General features: G+C 46.0%; 1 protein-coding gene across 1 annotated transcript in view; it reads right to left on the reverse strand.

Annotated features, from left to right (window-relative positions):
• dhx30 (DEAH (Asp-Glu-Ala-His) box helicase 30) overlaps positions 1–24,406 on the reverse strand; it is a 76,107-nt gene that overhangs the window by 30,002 nt on the left and 21,699 nt on the right. The window contains exons 10-12 of the mRNA XM_038808941.1: positions 15,403–15,507; positions 14,228–14,403; positions 635–841 (exon numbers count right to left, since the gene is read on the reverse strand). Of these exons, the coding sequence (XP_038664869.1) occupies positions 635–841; positions 14,228–14,403; positions 15,403–15,507 (488 nt within the window). The remainder of the gene's footprint in view (positions 1–634; positions 842–14,227; positions 14,404–15,402; positions 15,508–24,406) is intronic.

Here is a 24,406-nt window from a genome sequence, read left to right on the forward strand (position 1 = left end):
TCTGATTCAGAGGCAAGAGCATCACCCACTGAGATATTGCTGACAAGTAGGTCAACCAAGCAAGCCAGGATTACTGGACTGAGCTGAAATAGTTGATCCAGGTTAGAGTGGGAGGGTTATGGTTGCAACATATGAGTTTATTATTAATAATAATAATAATAATAATAATCACTTATTGTCACAAGTAGGCTTCAATGAAGTTACTGTGAAAACCCCTAGTCACCACATTCCGCCGCCTGTTCGGGGAGGCCGGTACAGGATTTGAACCCGTGCTGCTGGTCTTGTTCTGCATTACAAGCCAGCTGTTTAGCCCACTGTGCTAAACCAGCTCCTATGCACTCCCGCCTGGAAAATCAGCCATGATTCCCTCCCAAGAGCACCTTCAAAACTGAAAATAAAGATTAAATATTATGCTGGTTCCTGTAGAAGGCCTTGGCTGGACCTCCTTTGGTATATGATTTCCAGCTTGGTCTCCTACATGGTGAATAATGCAGATCCTGGAAAATTGAATGGAAGAGCAGAGGGAGCTGTATAAAACACTGGTTGGGCCCTAGCTGGAGTACTGCATGACTCCTTTGCAGCTACATTCCTATGGTGGAAAGAGGAATCCTCAAAAATAAGGATCACCACGCACCGTAATGTCAGGAATGTGGACTTTAGACTGGACCACAATGTTCTCTAGAGGGGTACGTAGGATTTCTGGGATCGGAAAGTCATCCATTTTCTCCAGCCTCTCCCTGGTGAACAAATGGTAGGCATTACCCGGCTGGCAGCGACCTGCCCGCCCGCGCCGCTGCTTCACGTTCGACTTGGAAATCCAAACTGTGTTGAGACATGAAACCTGTAACACAGAGAATAAAGCTCTATCATCTTTTGCAATAACTCAATATTACCCAAAATGTGACCTTCAAAACTCTTGCATTGTCCTCATTTCTACCTTTGAGGTGGAAACCACAACATGAGTTTCCATTGAAGTAAAGAATTATCCAACACGTTCAAAGCTCTTATAGCTTGCATGGGTCAAAATGAGGGCTGCAAGGTGGATGACTGAACTGACCATGGCACCACGGTACAGGAAGCCATTCAAGTGGGTGGGGGAGGGGGGGAGGGAGAGGAGGAGTCATTCGGAATGTAGTGGTAATAGGGGCAGTATAGTCAGGGAAATATCTCTGCTGCCGTGTGTGAGAGTCCGGAGGCTACATTGCCTGCCCAATGCCAGGGTTTGGGATATCTACTCAGGATTGGACAGGAGCTTGCAGTGGGAGGGGAGGATCCAGTTGTTGTAGTCTTCATGGGTACCAATGACATTGATAGGACTAGGAAGGAGGTTCTGCATAGGATGTGTGAGCAGCTGGAGGCAAAATTAAAGAGCAGAATCTCAACGGTAATAATCTCTGGATTATTGGAGAGAGATGAATGCGTAACTCAAAGACTGGTGTGGGAGAAATGGGTTTCAATTCATGGGGCACTGGCACTAGTACTGGCGAGAGTGGGAGCTGAACCACCTTAGGATAGTTCAGCAAATGTTGCCCAATTGCAAAAACACATCCAACAGCAGAAGTTTGGTTTGTGCTTTGTAAGCACTGGCTGGTTGAGTACCTTGTCTATTTTGTCTGTCATAAATTACTGAAGCAACATGCTGCGGGATTCTCCATCGGCGGGATCCTCTGCTTTGCCGGGACCCTCCGCTTTGCGGGGATCCTCCGCTTTGCCAGAAATGCACCCAAGCCCTTAGAGTTTCCCGACGGGTGGCCACAATGGGAAACCCCATTGGCCGGCTGCGGGAACGCAAAATCCTGCTGCCGACAGGGGCATGCCGAGCCGGTAAATGGGGCTGGCGGGACGGAGCATCCCACCCAAGGAGTCGAACTTGATTTGCAATTTTCTGATAAGACAATAATTCCTGAACCGTGAACGTTTTGATAGATTATTGCTAAGTATCTGCAATTTCCTCACCTACCTCGTTTAAAATCCTTTGCTGGAAACCATCAGATCCTGGGAATTGTTAATCTTTTGTAGCATTACTTTTTCTATTCTCCTTGATGACCATTTTATTTCTAATATAATTAAGAAAAAATGTCGATCTTGATGTATCTTAAAAGTTTATTTTCCTATTTCCTTTGCCTTGCTTTCCTGTTCTTTAGATCTCTCCAGGTTCCCAGGATCGACAATACTCTTCATACTTTCGTATTTTTTTCCTTCAGTTTTATGTTTTCTGCCATTACCTTTTGTCCGTTTTAATGCAATCATAGAATGGACAGGAGGAGAATATTTGGCAAATCGTGTCTATGCCTGCTCTCTGGAAGAACTCAGCCAGTCCCACTGCCCGCTTTGCAAACCACAAATGATCCAGCCTCCACTACATTCTCAGGCAGTGCATTCCAGATTCGAAGCACTCACTGCATAAAACGGTTTTCCCTTTTGTCGCCATTGCTTCATTTGCCAATCACCTTAAATCTATCTTCTCTGGTTCTCCCTTCAGCCACTGCGAACAGTCTCTCTCGATTTACTATGTCTGCATTGCTCATTTTTGTGAATAACTCTATCAAATCTTAGCTCAGCCTTCTATTCTCGAAGTTGAACAACCCCAGCTTGTCAAATCAATCCATGACTCTGAAAGCCCTTCATCTTTAGAACCATATGAACATACAAACAATCTCCCAGGTGTAAATATTGCAGGGTCTGGGGAGATTGCAGAGTTGAAGGAAATTAGAATAATTAAGCAGGTTGTATTGGAAAAATTAATGGGACTGGAAGTTGATAAGTTCCCGGAACCTGATGTTATGAATTGCAGAGTGGTGAAAGAGGTTGCTATAGAGATAGTGGATACATTGGTGATCATCTTCCAAGATTCTATAGGTACTGGAATGGTTCTTAAAGATTAGAAGGTAGCAAATGCCACCCTACTATTTAAAAATGGAGAGAGAAACAGAGAACTACAGACTTGTTAGCCTTACATGAGTGATAGGGAAATTGTTAGAATCTATTACCAAGGATGTGATAAATAGATACTTGGACAACCATTATCTGATTAAGCATAGTCAGCATGGGTTTATGGATGGGAACTCATGTTTGATGAACTTGGAGTTTTTTTTAAAGACATTACGAACAAAATTGATAAAGGAGTGCTGATGGACGTAGTATTTTTGGACTTTCAGAAGGCTTGTTCACCAAAGAAAGGGACTTTGTGGAAGATGATTCTTGGGTAGGGTGTGGACAGCCTGGATCATGTTAACATTGAATAGGAGCAGGTATTGGGTCTTTTAAAAGATATTTAGATAGACAAGTCTCCTGGGCTGGATGGGATTTACCACAGAATACTGAGGGAAGCAAGGGAGGAAATTGCTGGGGCCTTGACTGACATCTTTAATCCCCATTGGCTACAGATGAGATCCCCGAAGACTATAGAATAGCTAATGTGGTACCGCTGTTTAAGAAAGGTAGCAGGGGTTAATCCTGGAAACTATAGGCCAGTGAGCCTCACGTCGGCAGTAGGTAAATTGGAGAGAATTCTCAGGGACAGGATTTATACTCATTTGGAAACAAATGGACTCATAAGCAGTAGACAGCATGGTTTTGTGAAGGGGAGGTTGTGCCTCACTAACTTGATCGAGTTTTTTGAGGAGGTGACAAAGATGATTGATGGGGGAGGGTGGTGGATGTTGTTTACATGGGACTTCAGTAAGCCTTGTGAAGGACATGGTCGAGTGGATGGGCAGACACTCTTTCCTAGGGTGGAGGGGTCAGTCACCAGGGGGCATAGGTTTAAGGTCCATGGGGTAAAGTTTAGAGGAGATGTGCGAGGCAGGTTTTTTATGGGGTGGTGACTGCCTGGAACGCGTTGCCGGGGAAATTGTGGGAACAGATACATTAACAGCATTCAAAAGGCATCTTGACAAACACATGGATCGGATGGTATAGAGGGATACGGCACAAGGAAGTGCTAACGGTTTTGGCAAAGGTTGGTATCATGACCAGTACAGGCTTGAAGGGCCCGTTCCTGTGCTGTATTGTTCTTTGTTCTCTTTGATAAAGTCCCCCACGGGATTTTAATTAGCAAAATAAAAGCACATGAGTTAGGAGGTAATGTACATGAATTGGGGATTGGCTAACAGGCAGAAAACAGAGAGAAGGAATAAATAGGTCATTCTCACGTTGGCAGGCTGGGGCTAACGCAAGGATCAGTACATGGACCCCAGATATTCACAATATATATCAATGATTTGGATGTGAGGACCAAATATAATATTTCCAAGTTTGCGGACGATACAAAGCTAGGCGGAAATGTGCGCGGTGAGGAAGATGTAAAGCGTGTAAAGGAGGATTTGGATAGACTTTATGAGTGGGCAAGAACGTAGCAGATGGAATATAATGTGGAAAAATGTGAGGTAATCCATTTTGATAGAAGGAACAGGTGTGCAGGATATTTCCTAAATGGTAAGAAATTAGAAAGTGCAGATTTACAAAGGGACCTGGGTGTCCTTGTCCGTAAGTCACTAAAGGGTAGCATGCAGGTACAGCAAGCTATTCGGAAGATTAATGAAAAGTTAGCCTTTATCGCAAGAGGATTTGAGGACAGGAGTAGTGCGTCTGTACAGGAGCTTGGTTGGACTGCACCTGGAGTGCTGTGTGTAGTTTTGGTGCACTTACCTCAGAAAGGATATTATTGCCACAGAGGGAGTGCAACAAAGGTTCACCAAACCTGTCCAGGTATGACGGGACTGTCACAAGAAGAGAGATTGGGAAAACTAAGCCTTTATTCCCTAGAGTTTTGAAGAAAGACAGGTGATCTCATTGAAACCTTCAAAATACTTAAAGGAATAGACAGGATAGATGCAGCTAAGATGTTTCCCTTGGTCGGGGAGTCTAGAACCAGGGGGCACAATTTCAAAATAAGGGGGATGCCATTTAGGACTGAGATGAGAAGAAATTTCTTTACACAGAGGGTTATGAAACTTTGGAATTCTCTACCCCAGAGGGCTGTGGAAGCTCAGTCATTGTGTATGTTTAAAACAGAGATTGAGAGGTTCCTGATTTAAAAATTATTTTTTTTCGAGTACCCAATTCTTTTTATCCGATTAAGGTGCAATTTAGCGTGGCTACTATACACAGTTTTTAGGACGAGTGACTTTCCCATTCATATTCTGTATCTTAGACAGAGCTACTTTAAACAGAAGTACACTATAGAGTTCTGTCATAAGTCCAAAGACTTTCCCAAAGCACTGAGTTGCTGATCATTCTGATATGAGTTTGGCCTGGTCCTCAAGCGCCCTCTGTTGTGTGATTGAAACATTTTCAAAGAGGTAATGTTACTTTGCTATTAGATATCAGAAGGGTCTGCAGTAGTGAAAACCCTGCATATACTCATTTTATGCCAATGACATCTGTGACGACTTGGTCAAGTTCACTGGTTGAATGTCAGCCATATACCCAAGTGCATTCTGTATGGTGAACCTACTGGGTCACAATACCAGGACACATGCCAAAAAACTGCAGCGGTGGCAAGCTTTGACAAAGACAGCATTTGCCAACAGTTTTCCCCTCTAACTGTTCAGAGGGGCATTGGAAGAGGTGAGGAAACAGAAAGGTCTCAGCTGGTTGAGAGATCCCAGAGTAAACGGAGCCCATGAATCCTGCACTTTTTCAGCCTTCACCTGCAGCAATATGGCAGATACTGCTTTGCCAAAGTGGGGCTCCTTCTAGGCAATGTTTAACAGAATTGACCACCACCATAGGTGGCCTAGTGCTAAGCATTACAACCTCAGAGCGCCAGGGACCCAGGTTCGCTGACAACCTTGGGTGACAGTGTGGAGTTTGCACGCTCTCCCCATGTCTGCATGAGTTTCCTCCGGGAGCTCCGGTTTTCTCCCACAATCCAAAGACGTGCAGGTTAGCTGCATTGGCCTTGTCAAGTTGCCCGTTAATGTGTCCAAAAGGTTATGTGGGGTTACGGGATAGGGCGTGGACCTCGGTCGGATGCTCTTTCGGAAGATCAGTGCAGACTCTTTTTCTAAGTATTCTTATTCAAGCTTTTTAACAAAAATGTAGAGAACATCAACCCAATAAACAACCACAACCCTCCAGCCCCCCCTCACCAACTTCTTGCTATGCCCCGCCTTCCCCATTTTAACCCCCTTCCTCCTTGCTGACCCCTCAATTCCACTCCGGGCAAACCCTTCTACTGACCCTGCAGAGCAAATTTGACCTTTTCCAACCTCAGGAATTCCGTCAGGTCGCTCACCCACACCGCACATTTCGCGGCTCTGAGTCCCGCCACCCCAGCAAAATCCATCTCCTGGCTATCAGGGAGACAAAAGCCAATACATGGGCCTCTCCCCCATTCTGGACTCCAGGGCCTTCCGACACACCAAATATCGCCACTTCCGGACATGGAATCACTCCCATACCCAGCACCTCGGACATCAGCCTGGGACACACCCAAAACATGTGGATGTTATTTGCAGGTGGATGTGATTCGCAGGCACCCCCGCGCACCGTCCACACCTATCCTCCCCCCTGCAAAGAAGATCTCAACCCATGTCCCAACCCCCACCTCCCCTCCCAGCTCCTCCTCCCATTTGCGCTTAACATTCTCCAGAGGGGGTCCTCATTCTCCATCAATTCCTTATAAATATCTGACACCTTCCCCTCTCCTATCGCTTCCTCTGACAAGAGCCTGTCTTGCAACGGCAGAGGCGGCAGCCCCGGGAAGGATGGCACTTTGCTCCTCACAAAATCCAGACCTGCAGGAAGCTAATACCATTTCCCTTGGGCAACTCTTACAATTTTTCCAACCCCGCAAATTTGCCCACTCTAAACAATTCCCTAAAGTACTCAATCCCCAGCTGATGCCACCCCTGGAAACTGGCATCCAGTCTGGCCGGCATGAACCAATGGTTGTCGCAAATCGGCGGCCACAGCAAAATACCCTCCAATCCCACAGCCTCCACACCCTTAAAGCCAACACCACCACTGGGCCCGCAAAGTACCTGGTCAGTGAGAACAACAAAAGCGCCAACAACAAAGCCCTCAAACCCGTTTCCCTACACAATGCTGCCTCCACCCGCCCACAGGCCACCGGACCAACCTCTCCTCCACAGGCAGTTTCCTCACCAGCGCAATATTTGCCACCCAATAATAGTTTATCAAAGTCAGCAGCGCAGGCCATTCCAAAAAAGCTTGCCACATTCGCCCACATAAACCCCAAGATCAACCCATTGACTTTCCTGAAAAATGACTTGGGGACAAAGATAAGGAGGTTCTGAAACACAAAAAGAAGCCTAGACAGCACCGTCATTTTCACTGTCTGCACCAGCTGAGCTGCAAAACGTCTCAACTCTTAAAATCCACCTTCATCCCCTCCACGAATCGAGCCAAGTTAAACCTATGCAGCCACCTGAATGCCAAGTTACCTAAAGCCTGCCCCACCACCCGGAACAGTAACTCTCCTAACCTCCTTTCCTGCCCTCTGGCATTGATCGGGAACCCCTCACTCTTTCTCATGTTCAATTTATATCCTGAAAACATGCCAAATTACCTATAGATCTCCATAATCCCCCGAATGGGTCTGAAATATATAAAAACAAGTCATCCGCATACAGTGAAATCCGATGTTCAGCACCTATCTGCTCAATCCCTCGCCATTTCGTTGACTCCCTGAGCGCCATTAACAACAGTTCTATCGCTAAGACAAACAGCATTGCGGAGAGTGGGCACCCCTGCCATGTCCCGCGGTGAAGCCCAAAATACCCCAAAACTCACTCGGTTTGTCCGCACACTCTCCATCAGCGCCTTATACAGACAGCAGCCGAACCCAATCCACAGTCCCTGCCCAAAGCCAAACTGCCCCAACACCTCAGATACTCCCACTCCACCCGGTCAAAAGCCTTTTCCACGTCCATCACCACCAGTACCTCCACCTCATGCCCCCCTCCTGCAGCACCCCCCCCCCCCCCCCCCCCCCCCCCCGGGGGCACCAAAATCACGTTAAGTAATCTCCGCAGTTGCCTTCCTTTCACAGAACCCATTTGATCCTCCACAACACCCCCGGCACACAGTCCTTAATCCCCGGTGCAAGCAACTTCACCAAAAGCTTAACATCGGCATTCAATAATGATATCAGGTGGTATGACCCACGCTGCTCCGGGTCCTTATCCTTTTTTATAATCAGAGAGTTGGAATCCTGTGATAAAGTAGGGAGGAGATCCCCCCACTCCCTCGCCTCATTATACGTCCTAACCAGCAGTGGCCCCAGCTCCTCCCCAAACTTAAAATAAAATTCGATTGAGAACCCGGGGCCTTCCCCCCTTGTATCGCTCCTTTGCCAACCATCACCTCCCTCAGCCCAAGCTTTCCTCCAGGCCTTGAACCCACCCCTCCACCTTGGGGAACTTCAACCCATCCAGAAACCGCTTCATACCCTCTGTCCCATCGGTGACAACGACTCAGAGTATCCTATAAAAGACCTCAAATACCCATTCACCATAACCGGGTCCATCACCACTTTATCCTTCTCGTCCCTCACTACATCAATCTCCCTTGCCACTGCTTGCTTCCTCAAATAATCGGCCAGCATTCCATTCAACTTCTCCCCATACTCGTAAACTGCCCCTCTGCAACTGCCCCAGCAGCTTCCCTGTAGACACTAACCCAAACCCCATCTGGAGCCTCGGTGTCTCCTTCAGCAATCCCTCCTCCGGCGCTACCGAGTACCTCCTATCCATCCTCAAGGTCTCATTGACCAGCCTTGCCCTCTCCTTCCATTCCACCCTCTCCCTGTGCAGGGAGTGGGGTGCAGGGAGCCCCCTGACCAGGCTGGTCACGTGGAATGTGATAGGGCTGAATGGGTCCTGTGTGTTTACGCATCTGAGGAGTCTGAAGGTGAACAAAATAAACTATCTAACCTCCACTGCAGCCGTTGGGCCTCCCCCAGAACCACCCGCAAATCCACACAATGTGATGCATGGTCAGAGATCACGATCACCGAATACACCGAGTCGCCCACACCTTGGGTCAACAGCACCTTGTCCATCACAAAAAAGTCAATCCGAGAATATACCCATTGCACATGGAAGTATGAAAACTCCTTCATCCTTGGCCTCCCAAACCTTCACGGTTCTGCACGTTCCCCCCACCCCCAACCCCTCCCCATGCGCTCCATGAACCCCCTCAGCTCCCTAGCCACTGCCGACACCCTCGACAACTTCGGGCTCCACCGGTCCAGACATGAGTCCAGTATTAAAGTCTCCCCCATTATCAACCAGTGTGTCGAAATCCAGAATCTTCCCCAACACCAAACTCATTAAATCAACATCACCCAATTTGGGCCACAATGTTTACCAGGACAACAGGCAACCACACCAGTGTCCCGCTGACCAGCACATATCTACCCCCCCAGATCGGCCACAATGCTTCACATCTCAAACATCACTCTCTTACTGATCACCTGCTACTCCCCTCGTCTTCATATCCAGCCCCGAGTGGAACCCCTTGCCCCATCCATCCCTCCCTCAGCTTTGCCTGATCCCCCAACTTCAGATGTATATCCTGTAAAACTCGTGCGCCTTCAGACTCCTCAGATGCGTAAAAACACTCGACCGTTTAACCAGCTCAATCAAGCACCACCCAATCAGCCATACCCCTTCTTGAGCGAGTCCCCAGCCCGTGTCACGCACCCCTCCGGGCTGGCCCTCGGATGTCCGCTGCTATCTCTTCCCTTCCTAACTGTGCCACACCAACCACACCCATGTCAGCAACCCACCCCTCTCCAGCCCAAACAAACTAACCCCATCCCCCGCACACACTTTCCTCCTGACGAGCCCCCACTTTACTTCCATTAACTAGCCCACCGAGCTAGCATGGTGGTCACCAAGCAAGGCCTTTAACTTCCCCTCCTCCCTCCAGAGGGTCAGACTCGATTGGTCCAATGGCCACCTTCTGTACTGGAGGGCTTCTATGATTCTAAGACACAAACCATGAGTAAATGAGCCACTTATGAGTTCAACTTATGATCTTAATTTGGTTATCAGAGTAATTTTTAGCACACTCAGGATTGTTCAGCAAACATTGCCCAATTGTAGAATCATATTCTACCAGTAGACATTTTGTTTTGAGCTTTGCGAGTGTGGGCTTTTATTTAAAATTCATTTACGGGATGTAGGCGTCGCTGGTTAGGCCAGCGTTTATTGTCCATTCCTGGTTGGCTTCAGAAGGTGGTGGTGAGCTGCCTTCTTGAACCGCTGCAGTCCTTCAGGTGCAGGTATGCCTGTTAGGGAGGGAGGTGCAGTATTTTGCCCTGGCGACAGTGAAGGATCGGTGATATATTTCCAAGTCAGGGTGGTGAGTGACTTGGTGGGGAAGTTCCAGGTGGTGAGATTCCCAGGTATCTGCTGCTCTTGTCCTTCTAGATGGTAGTGATCGTGGGTTTGAAAGGTGCTGTCTTAGGAACCTTGGTGAGTTACTGCATTGCATCTGGTAGATGGTACACATGGCCGCCACTGTGGTGGAGCAATCAAGCGGGCTGTTTTGTTCTGGATGGTGTTGAGCTCCTTGAGTGTTGTTGAGCTCCTTGAGTGTTGTTGGAGCTGCATTCATCCAGGCAAGTGGAGAGTATTCCATTGCACTCCTGACTTGTGACTTGTAGATGGTGGACAGGCTTTGGGAGTCAAGAGGTGAGTCACTCACGGTAGGTTTCCGAACCTTTGACCTGGCCTTGAAGCCACAGTATTAATATGACTAGTCCAGTTCAGTTTCTGATCAATAGTAACCCTCAGAATGTTGTTTGTGGGGGATTCAGCGATGGCAATGCCATTAAATGTCAATGGGCGATGGTTAGATCCTCTCTTGTTGGAGATGGTCATTGCCCCACATTTGTGTGGCACAAATATAACTTTCCATTTGCCAGCCCAAGCCTGGATATTGTCCAGGTCTTGCTGCACTTGGGCATGGACTGCTTCGTTATCGGAGGAACGGTGCTGAACATCGTGCAGTCATCCGCAAACATCCCCACTTCTGACCTTATGATGGAAGGGAGGTCGTTGTTGAAGCAGTTGGGCCCAGGACACTTCCCTGAGGAACTCCTGCAGTGATCTCCTGGAGCTGAGATGATTGACCTCTAACCACCACAACCATCTTCCTTTGTGCCAGGTATGACTCCAACCAGTGGAGAGTTTTCCCCTTGATTCCCATTGACTCCAGTTCAGTTAGGGCTGCTTGATGCCATACTCCGTCAAGTGTGCCTTGATATCAAGGGCAGTCACTTTCACCTCACCTCTGGAATTCAGCTCTTTTGTCCATGTTTGAACCAAGGCTGTAATGAGGTCAGGAGCTGAGTGACCCTGGCGGAACCCAAACTGAGCATCCACGAGCAGGTTATTGCCGAGTAAGTGCCGCTTGATAGCACTGCTGATGACTCCTTCCATCACGTTGCTGATGGAGAGTAGGCTGAGAAGGCAGTAACTGGCTGGGTTGGATTTGTCCTGTTTCTTGTCTACAGGAAACACCTGGCAATTTTACACATTGCCAGGTAGATGCCAGTGTTGCAGCTGTACTGGAACAGCCTGGCTAGGGGTGGAGCACAAGTCTTCAGTACTATTACCGGGATATTGTCAGGGCCCATAGCCTTTACAATATCCAGTTCCATCAGCTGTTTCTTGATATCACATGGAGTGAATCGTATTAGCTGAAGACTTACATCTGTGATGCTGGGGACCTCCGGAGGAGACCAAGATGGGTCATCCACCCGGCACTTCTGGCTGAAGATTATTGCCAAAACTGCAGCCTTGCCTTTTGCACATATGTGCTGGGCTCCTCCATCATTGAGGATGGGGATATTTGTGGAGCCTCCTCCTCCAGTGAGTTAATTGTCCACCACCATTCGCAACTGGATGCGGCAAGACTGAAGAGCTTAGATCTGATGCATTTGTCGCGGAATCGCTTCGCTTTGTCTATTATTTGCTGCTTTTGCTGTTTGGCACACAAGTAGTCCTGTGTTGTAGCTTCACTATGTTGAGACCTCATTTTTCGGTATGCCTGTGTTGCTCCTGGCATGGTCTCCTGCACCCGTCATTGGACCAGGGTTCTTCCCCGGCTTGGTGGTAATGGTAGAGTGGGGGATATGTCGGGCCATGAGGTTGGAGATTCTGGTTGAATACAATTCTGCTGCTGCTAATGGTCCACAGCGCATCATGGATGCCCAGTCTGGAGTTGCTAGATCTGTATGAAGTCTATCCCATTTAGCACTGTGGTCGTGCCACACATGATGGACGGTATCCTCAATGTGAAGGCGGGACTTTGTCTCCACAAGGACCGTGCAGTGGTCACCTTTACCGAAACTGTCATGGGCAGATGCATCTGCAGCAGGCAGATTAGTGAGGATGAGGTCAAGTATGTTTTTCCCTCTTGTTGGTTCCCTTACCACTTACCGAGGAATGGTGATAGTGGTGTCTGTAAGTATGACTATGTCAGGCTGTGAGTATGACTATGTCAGGCTGTTGCTTAACTAGTCTGTGAGACAGCTCTCCCAACTTTGGCACAAACTCCCAGGTGTCAGTAAGGAGGACTTTGCAGGCTCGGCAGGGCTGGGTTTGCCGTTGCCTTTTCCTGTGCCTGGTTCGATGTCGGGTGGTCCGTTCGGTTTTATGAGTGGCTTGCTAGGCCATTTCAGAGGGCATTTAGGAGTCAACCACATTGGTGTGGGTCTGGAGTCACATGTCGGCCAGACCAGGTAAGGACGGCAGATTTCCTTCCCTAAAGGACGTTAGTGAACCAGATGGATTTTTACTACAATCGCCAATGGTTTCATGGTCACCATTTGACTTTTATTGAGGTTAAATTTCACTGCCACCTGCCATGGTGGGATTTGAACCTGGGTCCCCAGATCATTATCCTGCATCTCCGGATTACTAGCCAGCGACATGTCTCTCTCTCTCTCTCTTCAGCAATATTGAAGTTCTGCACTACCAAGCAACTGACTGGTTTAAATTTTTCCCATTGTTGTTCTTGATCACTTTATTTTCCCAAGTTTTATTCTCAAAATCAGCTTTTCTCGCATCTTTAACTTGGTTTTAATCATTTGGTTTTAATCATTTTCAGCGCTCCCACCATTGGTGATGCTGTGGTTCCAGTCAGCCACATTTATCCCTCTTGGTAAATTTGTAGTGAGCGATGGTGTGATTGTGGTGAGCATAGCTGCCTTCCAAGCAGTTGACCCGGGTTCGATTCCCGACCATCGCAACAGTAATTTGGGCAGCACGGTAGCATTGTGGATAGCACAATTGCTTCACAGCTCCAGGGTCCCAGGTTCGATTCCAGCTTGTGTCACTGTCTGTGCGGAGTCTGCACTTCCTCCCCGTGTGTGCATGGGTTTCCTCCGGGTGCTCCGGTTTCCTCCCACAGTCCAAAGATGTGCAGGTTAGGTGGATTGGCCATGATAAATTGCCCTTAGTGTCCAAAATTGCCCTTAGTGTTGGGTGGGGTTACTGGGTTATGGGGATAGGGTGGAGGTGTTGACCTTGGGTAGGGTGCTCTTTCCTTGAGCTGGTGCAGACTCGATGGGCCGAATGGCCTCTTTCTGCACTGTATAATCTATGATAATCTGTCATTTTGGCCACCATATTTTTTATTTGTATTTGCTCTTGGGATGTGGGCATCACTGGCAAATCCAGCATTTATTGCACATCTGTAATTTAATCTTCTCTATAATCACCTTAAAATGTATTACACTATGGCCACAGTAGTTAGCACTGCTCCCTCACAGCGCCAGAGACCCAGGTTTGATTCCGACTTTGGGTGACTGTCTATATGGAGTTTCCACCTTTTCCCAATGTCTGCGTGGGTTTCCTCCAGGTGCTCCGGTTTCCTCCCACAGTCCAAAGATGTGCAGATTTGGAATTGTCATAATAAAATTGTCCCTTAGTGTCCAGAAGTTAGGTGGGGTCACAGGGATAGGGTGGGGACGTGGGCCTAGGTAGGGTGCTCTTTCGGAGGGTCAGTGCAGACTCGATGGGCCGACTGGCCTCCTTCTGCACTGTCGGGATTCCTCTCTGATAATTGCCCAGATATTCCACCTCTTACTCCTCTTATCTGATCTAGTCCATTCCGCATTAACTCTGTTTCAAGTATTGATTGCTTTGTGTGAAGGTTTTCCTGCTTTCAATGCTAAACTTGTCTTTTACAAATTTGAACAGTTGTCCTCTACTTTCAAAATAATTTTAACAACCCAGGTTACCTTTGTCCTCAGATCATAACCCTGCTCCTTGTGACACCCTGTGTCAACCACGTGTGTTATATCATCAATAGTTATTGAGGTTTCTGCGATGTTTGTCGCCAGCACTATTTTCCTCACCCAAGGGGGCGGCTGACGGAAGATCTCTTGCTGATCCGCCACAGGAATGTTGGAGTGAACTGTGAGAAAAGATGACTTATATTTGAACAATGCCTTATCTCATCTCTTGTGAACATCTCATAATTTTTCAGATATAATGATATCTTCTGAAGTGAGTGACAGCGGTCATGTGGACAAAATCAGCTGAGAATTTGCACCCATTCTCCAGGAAAACAGTGACAATCTGTGTCTTTTCTCGCTTGAAAAAAGACCAAGGGATTTGGTAGAAGTGTTTAAAATTATGAAAGGTTTGGACGAATCAGATCCAAACAGGTTTTTCCGCTATGTATAGAATTTAAGCACAAGGGATTATATTTTAAACATGAATGTCAGTCTTCCGGTCATGTGGTTCCAGTCAGCCACATTTAACTGTAATTTTGGCCAGCAGACATAGCATTTATTTTTATTTACTCTTGGGATGTGTGCATCACCGGCAAAGCCAACATTTATTGCCTATCCCTAATTGCCTTTGAGAAGGTGGGGGTGAACCACCTTCTTGAACTGCTGCAGTCCATAGAGCATAAGATCTCCGTGTTGCTATGGAGAGTGGTCCACGTTTCTGACCCAGTAACAGTGAAGGAATGGCAGTGCTCCCATGTGTCTGCTGCCCTGGTCTTTGGAGGTGACAGAGGTCTTGGGTTTGGAAGGTGTTGTTAAAGATGCACTGGCAAGTTGCTGCAATACATCTTGTGGATGGCGCACATTGCTGCTACTGTGCACCACTGATGGAGGATGTGAATATTTAAGGTGGTGGATGGGGTACCAATCAACCAAACTGCTTTCTCTTGAATGGAGTTGAGCTTCTTGTGTTGTTGGAGCAGCACACATTCAATCAAGTGGACAGTATTCCATCAAACTCTTGACTTGTGACTCAGAATTGGTGGCAGGTTTTGGGGAGTCATGGGGTGAGTTACTTGCTGAAGAATCCTCAGCCTTGTACCTCCTCCTCTGATTAACTGAGAGCAAACCGATGGGAGGCCCACTTGCTTCCTAACTGCACTGAGTTTACAGAGACTCACCTGGTAAAATGATGTAGTTTCCTTTCCTAGTGGAAAGGCATTCCTCAAGTCTCTGCTGAACTCCTCGGATTTCCTGCCATCCTGGCAAGAAACACAAGATCCCACCTGCAACGCAAACATACGACAAGAAGTTAGTCAAAGACGGAGTGAAAAAGAGTCGGGTTTCTATCACTTCCCCATCCCAATGCCACCCTTTCCCATTGTCTCCTCTTCTCTGTTAAAGATTTCTGGGTTCAGAGAGCCTTTCGATGATTGTAGTTGGCTATTCAATCACCAAGCACATCACAGCCAGAAATATTGCTGGCACCCACCCGCATAGTGAATTCCAACACAAGCACAAATAAAGAACAAAGAAAAGTTGCAGCACAGGAACAGGCCCTTCGGTCCTCCAAGCCTGCACCGACCATGCTGCCCGTCTAAACTACAATCTTCTACACTTCCTGAGTCCGTATCCCTCTATTCCCATCCTATTCATGTATTTGTCAAGATGCCCCTTAAATGTCACTATCGTCTCTGCTTCCACCACCTACTCCGGCAGCGGGTTCCAGGCACCCACTACCCTCTGTGTAAAAAAACTTGCCTCGTACATCTCTAACCTTGCCCCTCACACCTATGCCCCCTAGTAATTGACCCCTCTACCCTGGGAAAAAGCCTCTGACTATCCACTCTGTCTATGCCCCTCATAATTTTGTAGACCTCTATCAGGTCACCCCTTGGTCGCCCCAAGTATCACTTGGTTTGGATGGAGAATTGGTTGATTTTTTCCCCCCATCTGAAAACCTAGATGTACATTGTTTATCGTGATCAGTCAACACAGCACAGGCTGTGGTACCTTCTCATCCTTAAAGTTTGGGACACAATCAGGCAGTGCTTTCACCTACTGAGGCAGAGGGCAGTATACATCACAAAGGGCGGTACTGTGGCATAGTGGTTAGTGCTGCTGCCTTACAGCTCAAGGGACCCAGGTTCAATTCCAGCCTTGGGTGACTGACTGTGGAGTTTGTACGTTCTCCCCGTGTCTGCATGGGTTTCCTCCGAGTGCTCCGGTTTCCTCCCACAGTCCAAAGATGCGCAGGTTTGGTGGATTGGCCATGCTAAATTGTCCCTTAGTGTCCAAAAGATGAGGTGGGGTTATTGGGTTACAGGGATAGGGTGCTCTTTCAGAGGGTTGGTGCAGACTTGATACGTCGAATGGCCTCATTCTGTACTGTAGTGATTCTATGATTCTAGGTGTTCCTAGCTCCAGTGACAGTACTCTTGCTGGCAGGACTTGCCTCCAACTATGCCCAGTAGCTCAAAATGCTTCCTTTAAGCACCATCCACTCTCAGATAGAATCTATAACTGCATTACTGAGAATTTTGCACAATGCATGTGAACTTGTATGGAAATTGCACATGCCCATCAATATATTTTACCAAAACCCAGTGCTTGGGTGGTACGGTGGCGCAGTGGCTAGCACTGCTGTCTCACGGCACCTAGGCCTCAGGTTCAATCCCGGCCGCGGAACACTGTCCATGTGGAATTTGCACATTCTCCCCGTGTCTGCATGGGTCTCATCCCTACACCCCAAAGATGTGCAGAGTAGGTGGACTGGCCACGCTAAATTGCCCGTTAATTAGGGAAAAAATTAAAAACCCAGTGCTAACACAGGCAAAGATACATAAAATCATACGGCAACATTCAAGATTAAATCGGAAAGGTGGATGATGGACTAGATATTAAGGGGATATGGGAACAGAGTGGGGAAATTAGTCTACAACCATTTATTCGCGTGGAGGGAAATGGACTGTTGGGCTGGATAATGCATTATCGTGATGTAACTTTTATGTATTTCCTGCATTGTAAAACTACACTAAACCAGACAACCAACTGCTGGGTAAAGCCTGAAATACATGTATTACTGTAATAGAAGGGAAAACTGCATCTCTGAACTAGCTTTAATTGAGAAGCTCCAGCAATTGGAAGGCACTGACTCATGCTGCAACACTGCCCAAGATTCCTGACATGAGAGAAAACAATTATCCGTGTGAGACAGAAAATTGTAATCGCTGGACAGAAAAATACTAAGGCTCGTTTAATTTGCCTTCTTATATTCTGGTACTCGCATAAAACAATGATAATAGGAGTTACTGATTAATCTTAGAAATCAATCTCTTCTAAATGAGCACAGTAAGAAGTCTTACAACACCAGGTTAAAGTCCAACAGGTTTAATTCAAACACGAGCTTTCGGAGCTCAGCTCCTTCCTCAGGTGAATAGGTCATCTTCTAAATGAGTCTACAACAGACTCAAACTTCAGGAGAGGAATACCTTAGTGCTGGAATAAGTTCAATGTCAGATGTTCCTCCCATGCTTGTTAAATTCAGCATGTCATTTTTATAGCCTAATCCAACCATGTCCGCACCAGATATTGGCATCTACTGGGTGGTAACCCGCACCAGCCCTGGCTATCTCACTACTTCCCGCGAGTGTGCAAGCTGCGGAGCCAACTCCTGCTCATTTGGTACAGTGTTTTGAACATACTAAAACATCCCAAGCAGCGGTATGAAACAAAGTGCGACACGGAACCACTTTAGGAGATATTTGGACAGTGAAGTGGGACTTCCGAGCCATACAGCAATTATGAGGTTAAAATTATTCTTGGATGCTAAGTTTATAAAGTACAGACCTGTGAGTCACATGGTTTGTTTCAGTAAACGATCTCATAAACACCTTTCCTAAGGACATCCTGCTGGATAAGGTTGAATCCATTTGGGTGGAAATCAGGAATAGTAAGGCGAAAAAGTCACTGATAGGAGTAGTCTATCGGCCACCAAATAGTAACGATATGGTGGGGCAGGCAATAAACAAAGAAATAACTGATGCATGTAGAAATGGTACAGCAGTTATCATGGGGGATTTTAATCTACATATCGATTGGTTTAACCAGGTCGGTCAAGGCAACCTTGAGGAGGAGTTTATAGAATGTATCCGCGATAGTTTCCTAGAACAGTATGTAATGGAACCTACGAGGGAACAAGCGGTCCTAGATCTTGTCCTGTGTAATGAGTCAGGATTGATTCATGATCTCATAGTTAGGGATCCTCTCGGAAGGAGCGATCACAATATGGTGGAATTTAAAATACAGATGGAGGGTGAGAAAGTAAAATCAAATACTAGTGTTTTGTGTTTAAACAAAGGAGATTACAAGGGGATGAGAGAAGAACTAGCTAAGGTAGACTGGGAGCTAAGTCTTTATGGTGGAACAGTTGAAGAACAGTGGAGAACCTTCCAAGCGATTTTTCACAGTGCTCAGCAAAGGTTTATACCAACAAAAAGGAAGGACGGAAGAAAGAGGGAAAATCGACCGTGGATATCTAAGGAATTAAGGGAGAGTATCAAATTGAAGGAAAAAGCATATAAAGTGGCAAAGATTGCTGGGAGATTAGAGGACTGGGAAATCTTTAGGGGGCAACAGAAAGCTACTAAAAAAGCTATAAAGAAGAGTAAGATAGAGTATGAGAGTAAACTTGCTCAGAATATAAAAACAGACAGTAAAAGTTTTTACAAATATATAAGACAAAAAAGAGTAGCTAAGGTAAATATTGGTCCTTTAGAGGATGAGAAGGGAGTTTTAATAATGGGAAATGAGGAAATGGCTGAGGCACTGAACAGGTTTTTTGGGTCGGTCTTCACAGTGGAAGACACAAATAACATGCCAGCGACTGATAGAAATGAGTCTATGACAGGTGAGGACCTTGAGAGGATTGTTATCACTAAGGAGGGAGTGATGGGCAAGCTAATGGGGCTAAAGGTAGACAAGTCTCCTGGCCCTGATGGAATGCATCCCAGAGTGCTAAAAGAGATGGCTAGGGAAATTGCAGATGCACTAGTGATAATTTACCGAAATTCACTAGACTCTGGGGTGGTCCCGGTGGATTGGCAATTAGCAAACGTGACGCCACTGTTTAAAAAAGGAGGTAGGCAGAAAGCAGGAAATTATAGGCCAGTGAGCTTAACTTCGGTAGTAGGGAAGATGCTGGAATCTATCATCAAGGAAGAAATTGCGAGGCATCTGGATAGAAATTGTCCCATTGGGCAGACGCAGCATGGGTTCGTAAAGGGCAGGTCATGCCTAACTAATTTAGTGGAATTTTTTGAGGACATTACCAGTGCAGTAGATAACGGGGAGCCGATGGATGTGGTATATCTGGATTTCCAGAAAGCCTTTGACAAGGTGCCACACAAAAGATTGCTGCATAAGATAAAGATGCATGGCATTAAGGGTAAAGTAGTAGCATGGATAGAGGATTGGTTAATTAATAGAAAGCAAAGAGTTGGGATAAATGGGTGTTTCTCTGGTTGGCAATCAGTAGCAAGTGGTGTCCCTCAGGGATCCGTGTTGGGCCCACAATTGTTCACAATTTACATAGATGATTTGGAGTTGGGGACCAAGGGCAATGTGTCCAAGTTTGCAGATGACACTAAGATGAGTGGTAAAGCGAAAAGTGCAGAGGATACTGGAAGTCTGCAGAGGGATTTGGATAGGTTAAGTGAATGGGCTAGGGTCTGGCAGATGGAATACAATGTTGACAAATGTGAGGTTATCCATTTTGGTAGGAATAACAGCAAACGGGATTATTATTTAAACGATAAAATATTAAAGCATGCCGCTATTCAGAGAGACTTGGGTGTGCTAGTGCATGAGTCACAGAAGGTTGGTTTACAAGTGCAACCGGTGATTAAGAAGGCAAATGGAATTTTGTCCTTCATTGCTAGAGGGATGGAGTTTAAGACTAGGGAGGTTATGTTGCAATTGTATAAGGTGTTAGTGCGGCCACACCTGGAGTATTGTGTTCAGTTTTGGTCTCCTTACTTGAGAAAGGACGTACTGGCGCTGGAGGGTGTGCAGAGGAGATTCACTAGGTTAATCCCAGAGCTGAAGGGGTTGGATTATGAGGAGAGGTTGAGTAGACTGGGACTGTACTCGTTGGAATTTAGAAAGATGAGGGGGGATCTTATAGAAACATTTAAAATTATGAAGGGAATAGATAGGATAGATGCGGGCAGGTTGTTTCCACTGGCGGGTGACAGCAGAACTAGGGGACATAGCCTCAAAATAAGGGGAAGTAGATTTAGGACTGAGTTTAGGAGGAACTTCTTCACCCAAAGGGTTGTGAATCTATGGAATTCCTTGCCCAGTGAAGCAGTTGAGGCTCCTTCATTACATGTTTTTAAGGTAAAGATAGATAGTTTTTTGAAGAATAAAGGGATTAAGGGTTATGGTGTTCGGGCCGGAAAGTGGAGCTGTGTCCACAAAAGATCAGCCATGATCTAATTGAATGGCGGAGCAGGCTCGAGGGGCCAGATGGCCTACTCCTGCTCCTAGTTCTTATGTTCTTATGGACGATTGGTGCTCAGCACCCACTTTGAGCCTGCATCCTGTCCCAGGCAGACATTAGTGACATTATTTCCACAAGAAAATTAGTGTTAGTAAAAAAATGGTTTGGGGAAGTTAATGGGATTGAAGGCAATAAATTTCCAGCGCCCGATAATCTTCATCCCAAAGCACTTGAGGAAGTAGCCCGAGAAATAGTAGATGTTTGGTGGTCATTTTCCAAAATTCTTTGCATTCTGAAAAGGTTCCTACAGATTGCAGGATAGCTAATATAACCCCGCTATTTAAAAAGAGAGGTAGAGACAAAAATATAGACCAGTGAGCCTAATGTCGGTAAGTAATAATAATAACTGCTTATTGTCACAAGTCGGCTTCAATAAAGAAAAGCCTCTAGTTGCCTCACTCCGGCGCCCATTTGGGGAGGCAGTTCGGGAATTGAACCCACGCTGCTGGCATTGTTCTGCATTACAAGCCAGCCCACAGTGCTAAACCAGACCCTGGTTGGGAAGTTGCTTGAGTCCATTATCAAGGATTTCCTAGCACAGCATTTGGAAAGCAGTGGTGCAATCAATGTCAGCCTGGATTTACAAAACAGAAATCATGCTTGACAAATCTACTGAAATTCTTTGAAGATGTAACTAGTAGAGTTGACCAGGGAGAACCCGTGGATGTGGTTTATTTAGACTTTCAGAAAACTTTCGACAAGGTCTCACATTGATTACAATGTAAAGTTAAAGCGCATGGGATTGCGGGTAGTGTATTGAGATGGATAAAAAGCTGGTTAGCAGACAGCAAGCAAAATGTTGGAATAAATGGGTCATTTTCCCATTAGCAGACAGTGACTAGTGGGGTATCGCACGGATCTAGAACCCCAACTGTTCAAATTATATATTAATGATTTGGATGACCGAACTAAATGTATTATCTCCAAATTTGCAGATGATACAAAGTTGGGTGGGAGGGTGAGCTGTGAGGATGCAGAGATGCTTCAGCGGGATTTGGACAGGCTGAGTGAGTGGGCATATGCATGGTATATACAGTATAACGTGGATAAATGTGAGGTTATCCACTTTGGTAGCAAATATAGGAAGGCAAATTATTATTTGAATGAGTGTAAACTGAGAGGTGGATACTCTGCGAGACCTTGGTGTCCTCGTGCATCAGTCGCTGAAAGTAAGCGCGCAGGTACAGCAAGAGTGAAGAAGGCAATTGGTATGTTGGCCTTCATAGGAAGAGGATTTGAGTATAGGAATAGAGATGTTTTTACTGTAATTGTACAGGGCACTGGTGAGGCCATACCTAGAGTGTTGTATGCAGTTATGGTGTACTTTGCTGAGGAAGGATGTTCTTGCTAAGGATGGTTTAAGCAAAGGTTTACCAGGCTGATTCCAGGGGTGGCAGGACTGTCATATGAGGAAAGACAGGGTACTGATGATCAGCTATTTTTTAAAAAAAATATAGAATACTCAATTATTTTTTCCAATGGATTATATTCATTGGAGTTTAGAAGAGCGAGAGGGGATCTCATAGAAACCTATAACATTCTAACAGCCTTAGACAGGATAGATTTGGAAAGAATGTTTCTGATGGTGGGGCAGTCTAGAACTAGGAGTCATAGTTTGAGGATCATGGGTAAACCTTTTAGGACTGAGGTAAGGAGAAATTTCTTCACCACAGAAAGTAGTTGAGGCCGAAACATTGTCATTTCAAGAAGGAATTAGATATAGCTCTGGGGGCGAAAGGGATCAAGGTATTTGGATGTGGAGATGCCGGCATTGGATTGGGTGGGCACAGTAAGAAGTCTCAGGTTAAAGTCCAACAGGTTTGTTTTGAATTACTAGCTTTCGGAATGCAAGCTCCTTCATCAGGTGATTCACCTGATAAAGGAACTGTGCTCCGAAAGCTAGTGAATCAAAACAAACCTGCTGGACTTTAACTTGGTGTAAGACGTCTGAAGGTATTTGGAGGCAAGGCGGGATCAGGGTATTGATGATCAGCTATTTTTTTTTTAAATTTAGTATACTCAATTATTTTTTTCTCCAATAAGGGGCAATTTAGCATGGCCAATCCACCTAACCTGCACATCTTTGGGTTGTCGGGGTGAAACCCACGCAGACACAGGGAGAATGTGGAAACTACACACCGACAGTGACCCAGGGCCGGGATTCGAACCCAGGTCCTCAGCGCCGTAGGCAGAAATGCTAACCACTGTGCCACTGTGTTGCCCCCGATGATCAGCTATGATCATAATGAATGACAGAGCAGACTTGAAGGGCCGAATGGCCTCCTCCTGCTTCTATTTTCTATGTATGTTTCTGTGTAACTGAAACAAAGGGATTCCGAACTCCAAAGTTGATCTTTTATGTAAAGATCTCTCTCCTTCTGAGAGCTGAGAGAGAGTGAATGGATATTGTTTAGGATTTGGTTGGAACAATGGCCTCCTGCATTCCTTAATTCAATTACAAGGTGGTGGTTATCTAGGTCACTAGGTTCCAGTCCCTTTGATAGTATCAGTCCTGTTGTAAGCTGCACTGTGATTGTAATACAACTAGAATAGTATATAAATTGGTTTGAAACTCTGCATCATTGGAGAGGTCTCCTGATTTACTACGAGAGATTATCTCACAGCTAGTTGAAAATAATAAAGGCCTCTTGACATTTGAATGAAAATTCCTGTGTGAGTGAGTAATTCACAACAAATAGATCACCCAAATCTTGAACAAGAGACACATTTTAAGCAGCATTTTAAAGGGGAAAAGCCAAGGTAGAGAGATGGAGAGGCTTAGGGAGGAAACTGCAGAGCTTAGGACCTTGGGAGCTGAAGGTATGGCCAGCAATGGTGGCGTATTTATAATCAAGGATGCTCAAGAGGTCAGAATTGGGAATGCAAATATCTCGGAAGGTTGTTCGCCTAGAGGAGATTAGGCATAGAGAGGGAAAAAACACGGGGGAATTTGAAAACAATGATGAGGACTTTAAAATCAGTGAGTATGGGGTGATGGGTGAATAGAACTTGGTGTGAGTAAGGATATGTGCAGCAAGGTTTTGGATGACTTCAAGTTTACAGAGGGTAGAATGTGGGAGACCACCCAGGCATGTGTTGGAATAGTCAAGTCCAGAGGATGAGACTTTCAGCACCAGATGAGCTGAGCAATTGCAGAGCTAGCCAACGTTCCAGAGGTGGAAATAGGTAGTCTAAGTTAACAGTATGGATGTGTAACCGGAAGTTCAGCTTGGGGTCAAATATAACACCAATGTTGTACAATGGTTCAGCCTCAGACAGTTGTGAAGAAAAGGAATAGAGTCAATGGCATGGGAACAGAATTTGTTTTTGGGACCAGAAACAATAGCCTCAGTCTTCCCATTATTTAGTAGGAGAAAATGTTTGCTCTACCGGCATATCAGATCACCAATCTGATAATTCAGCAACAGTGGAGGAGTCAAGAACGTTAATGGCGATAGAGAGCTGTGAGTCATCAGCGAACTTTGGAAAACTAATGCATTTGCAAATGACACTATGGGGCGCCCTCTGGATGAGAATTGAAGGCCAACAAGCATATATTCTTGGGAAGACACCATGCAGCAGTGGGAAGAGAAGCCATTGCAGGTGGTTCTTTGGTTATCATT

Source organism: Scyliorhinus canicula, chromosome 10 (assembly GCF_902713615.1).
Source record: "Scyliorhinus canicula chromosome 10, sScyCan1.1, whole genome shotgun sequence".
NCBI classification, from domain to species: domain Eukaryota; kingdom Metazoa; phylum Chordata; class Chondrichthyes; order Carcharhiniformes; family Scyliorhinidae; genus Scyliorhinus; species Scyliorhinus canicula.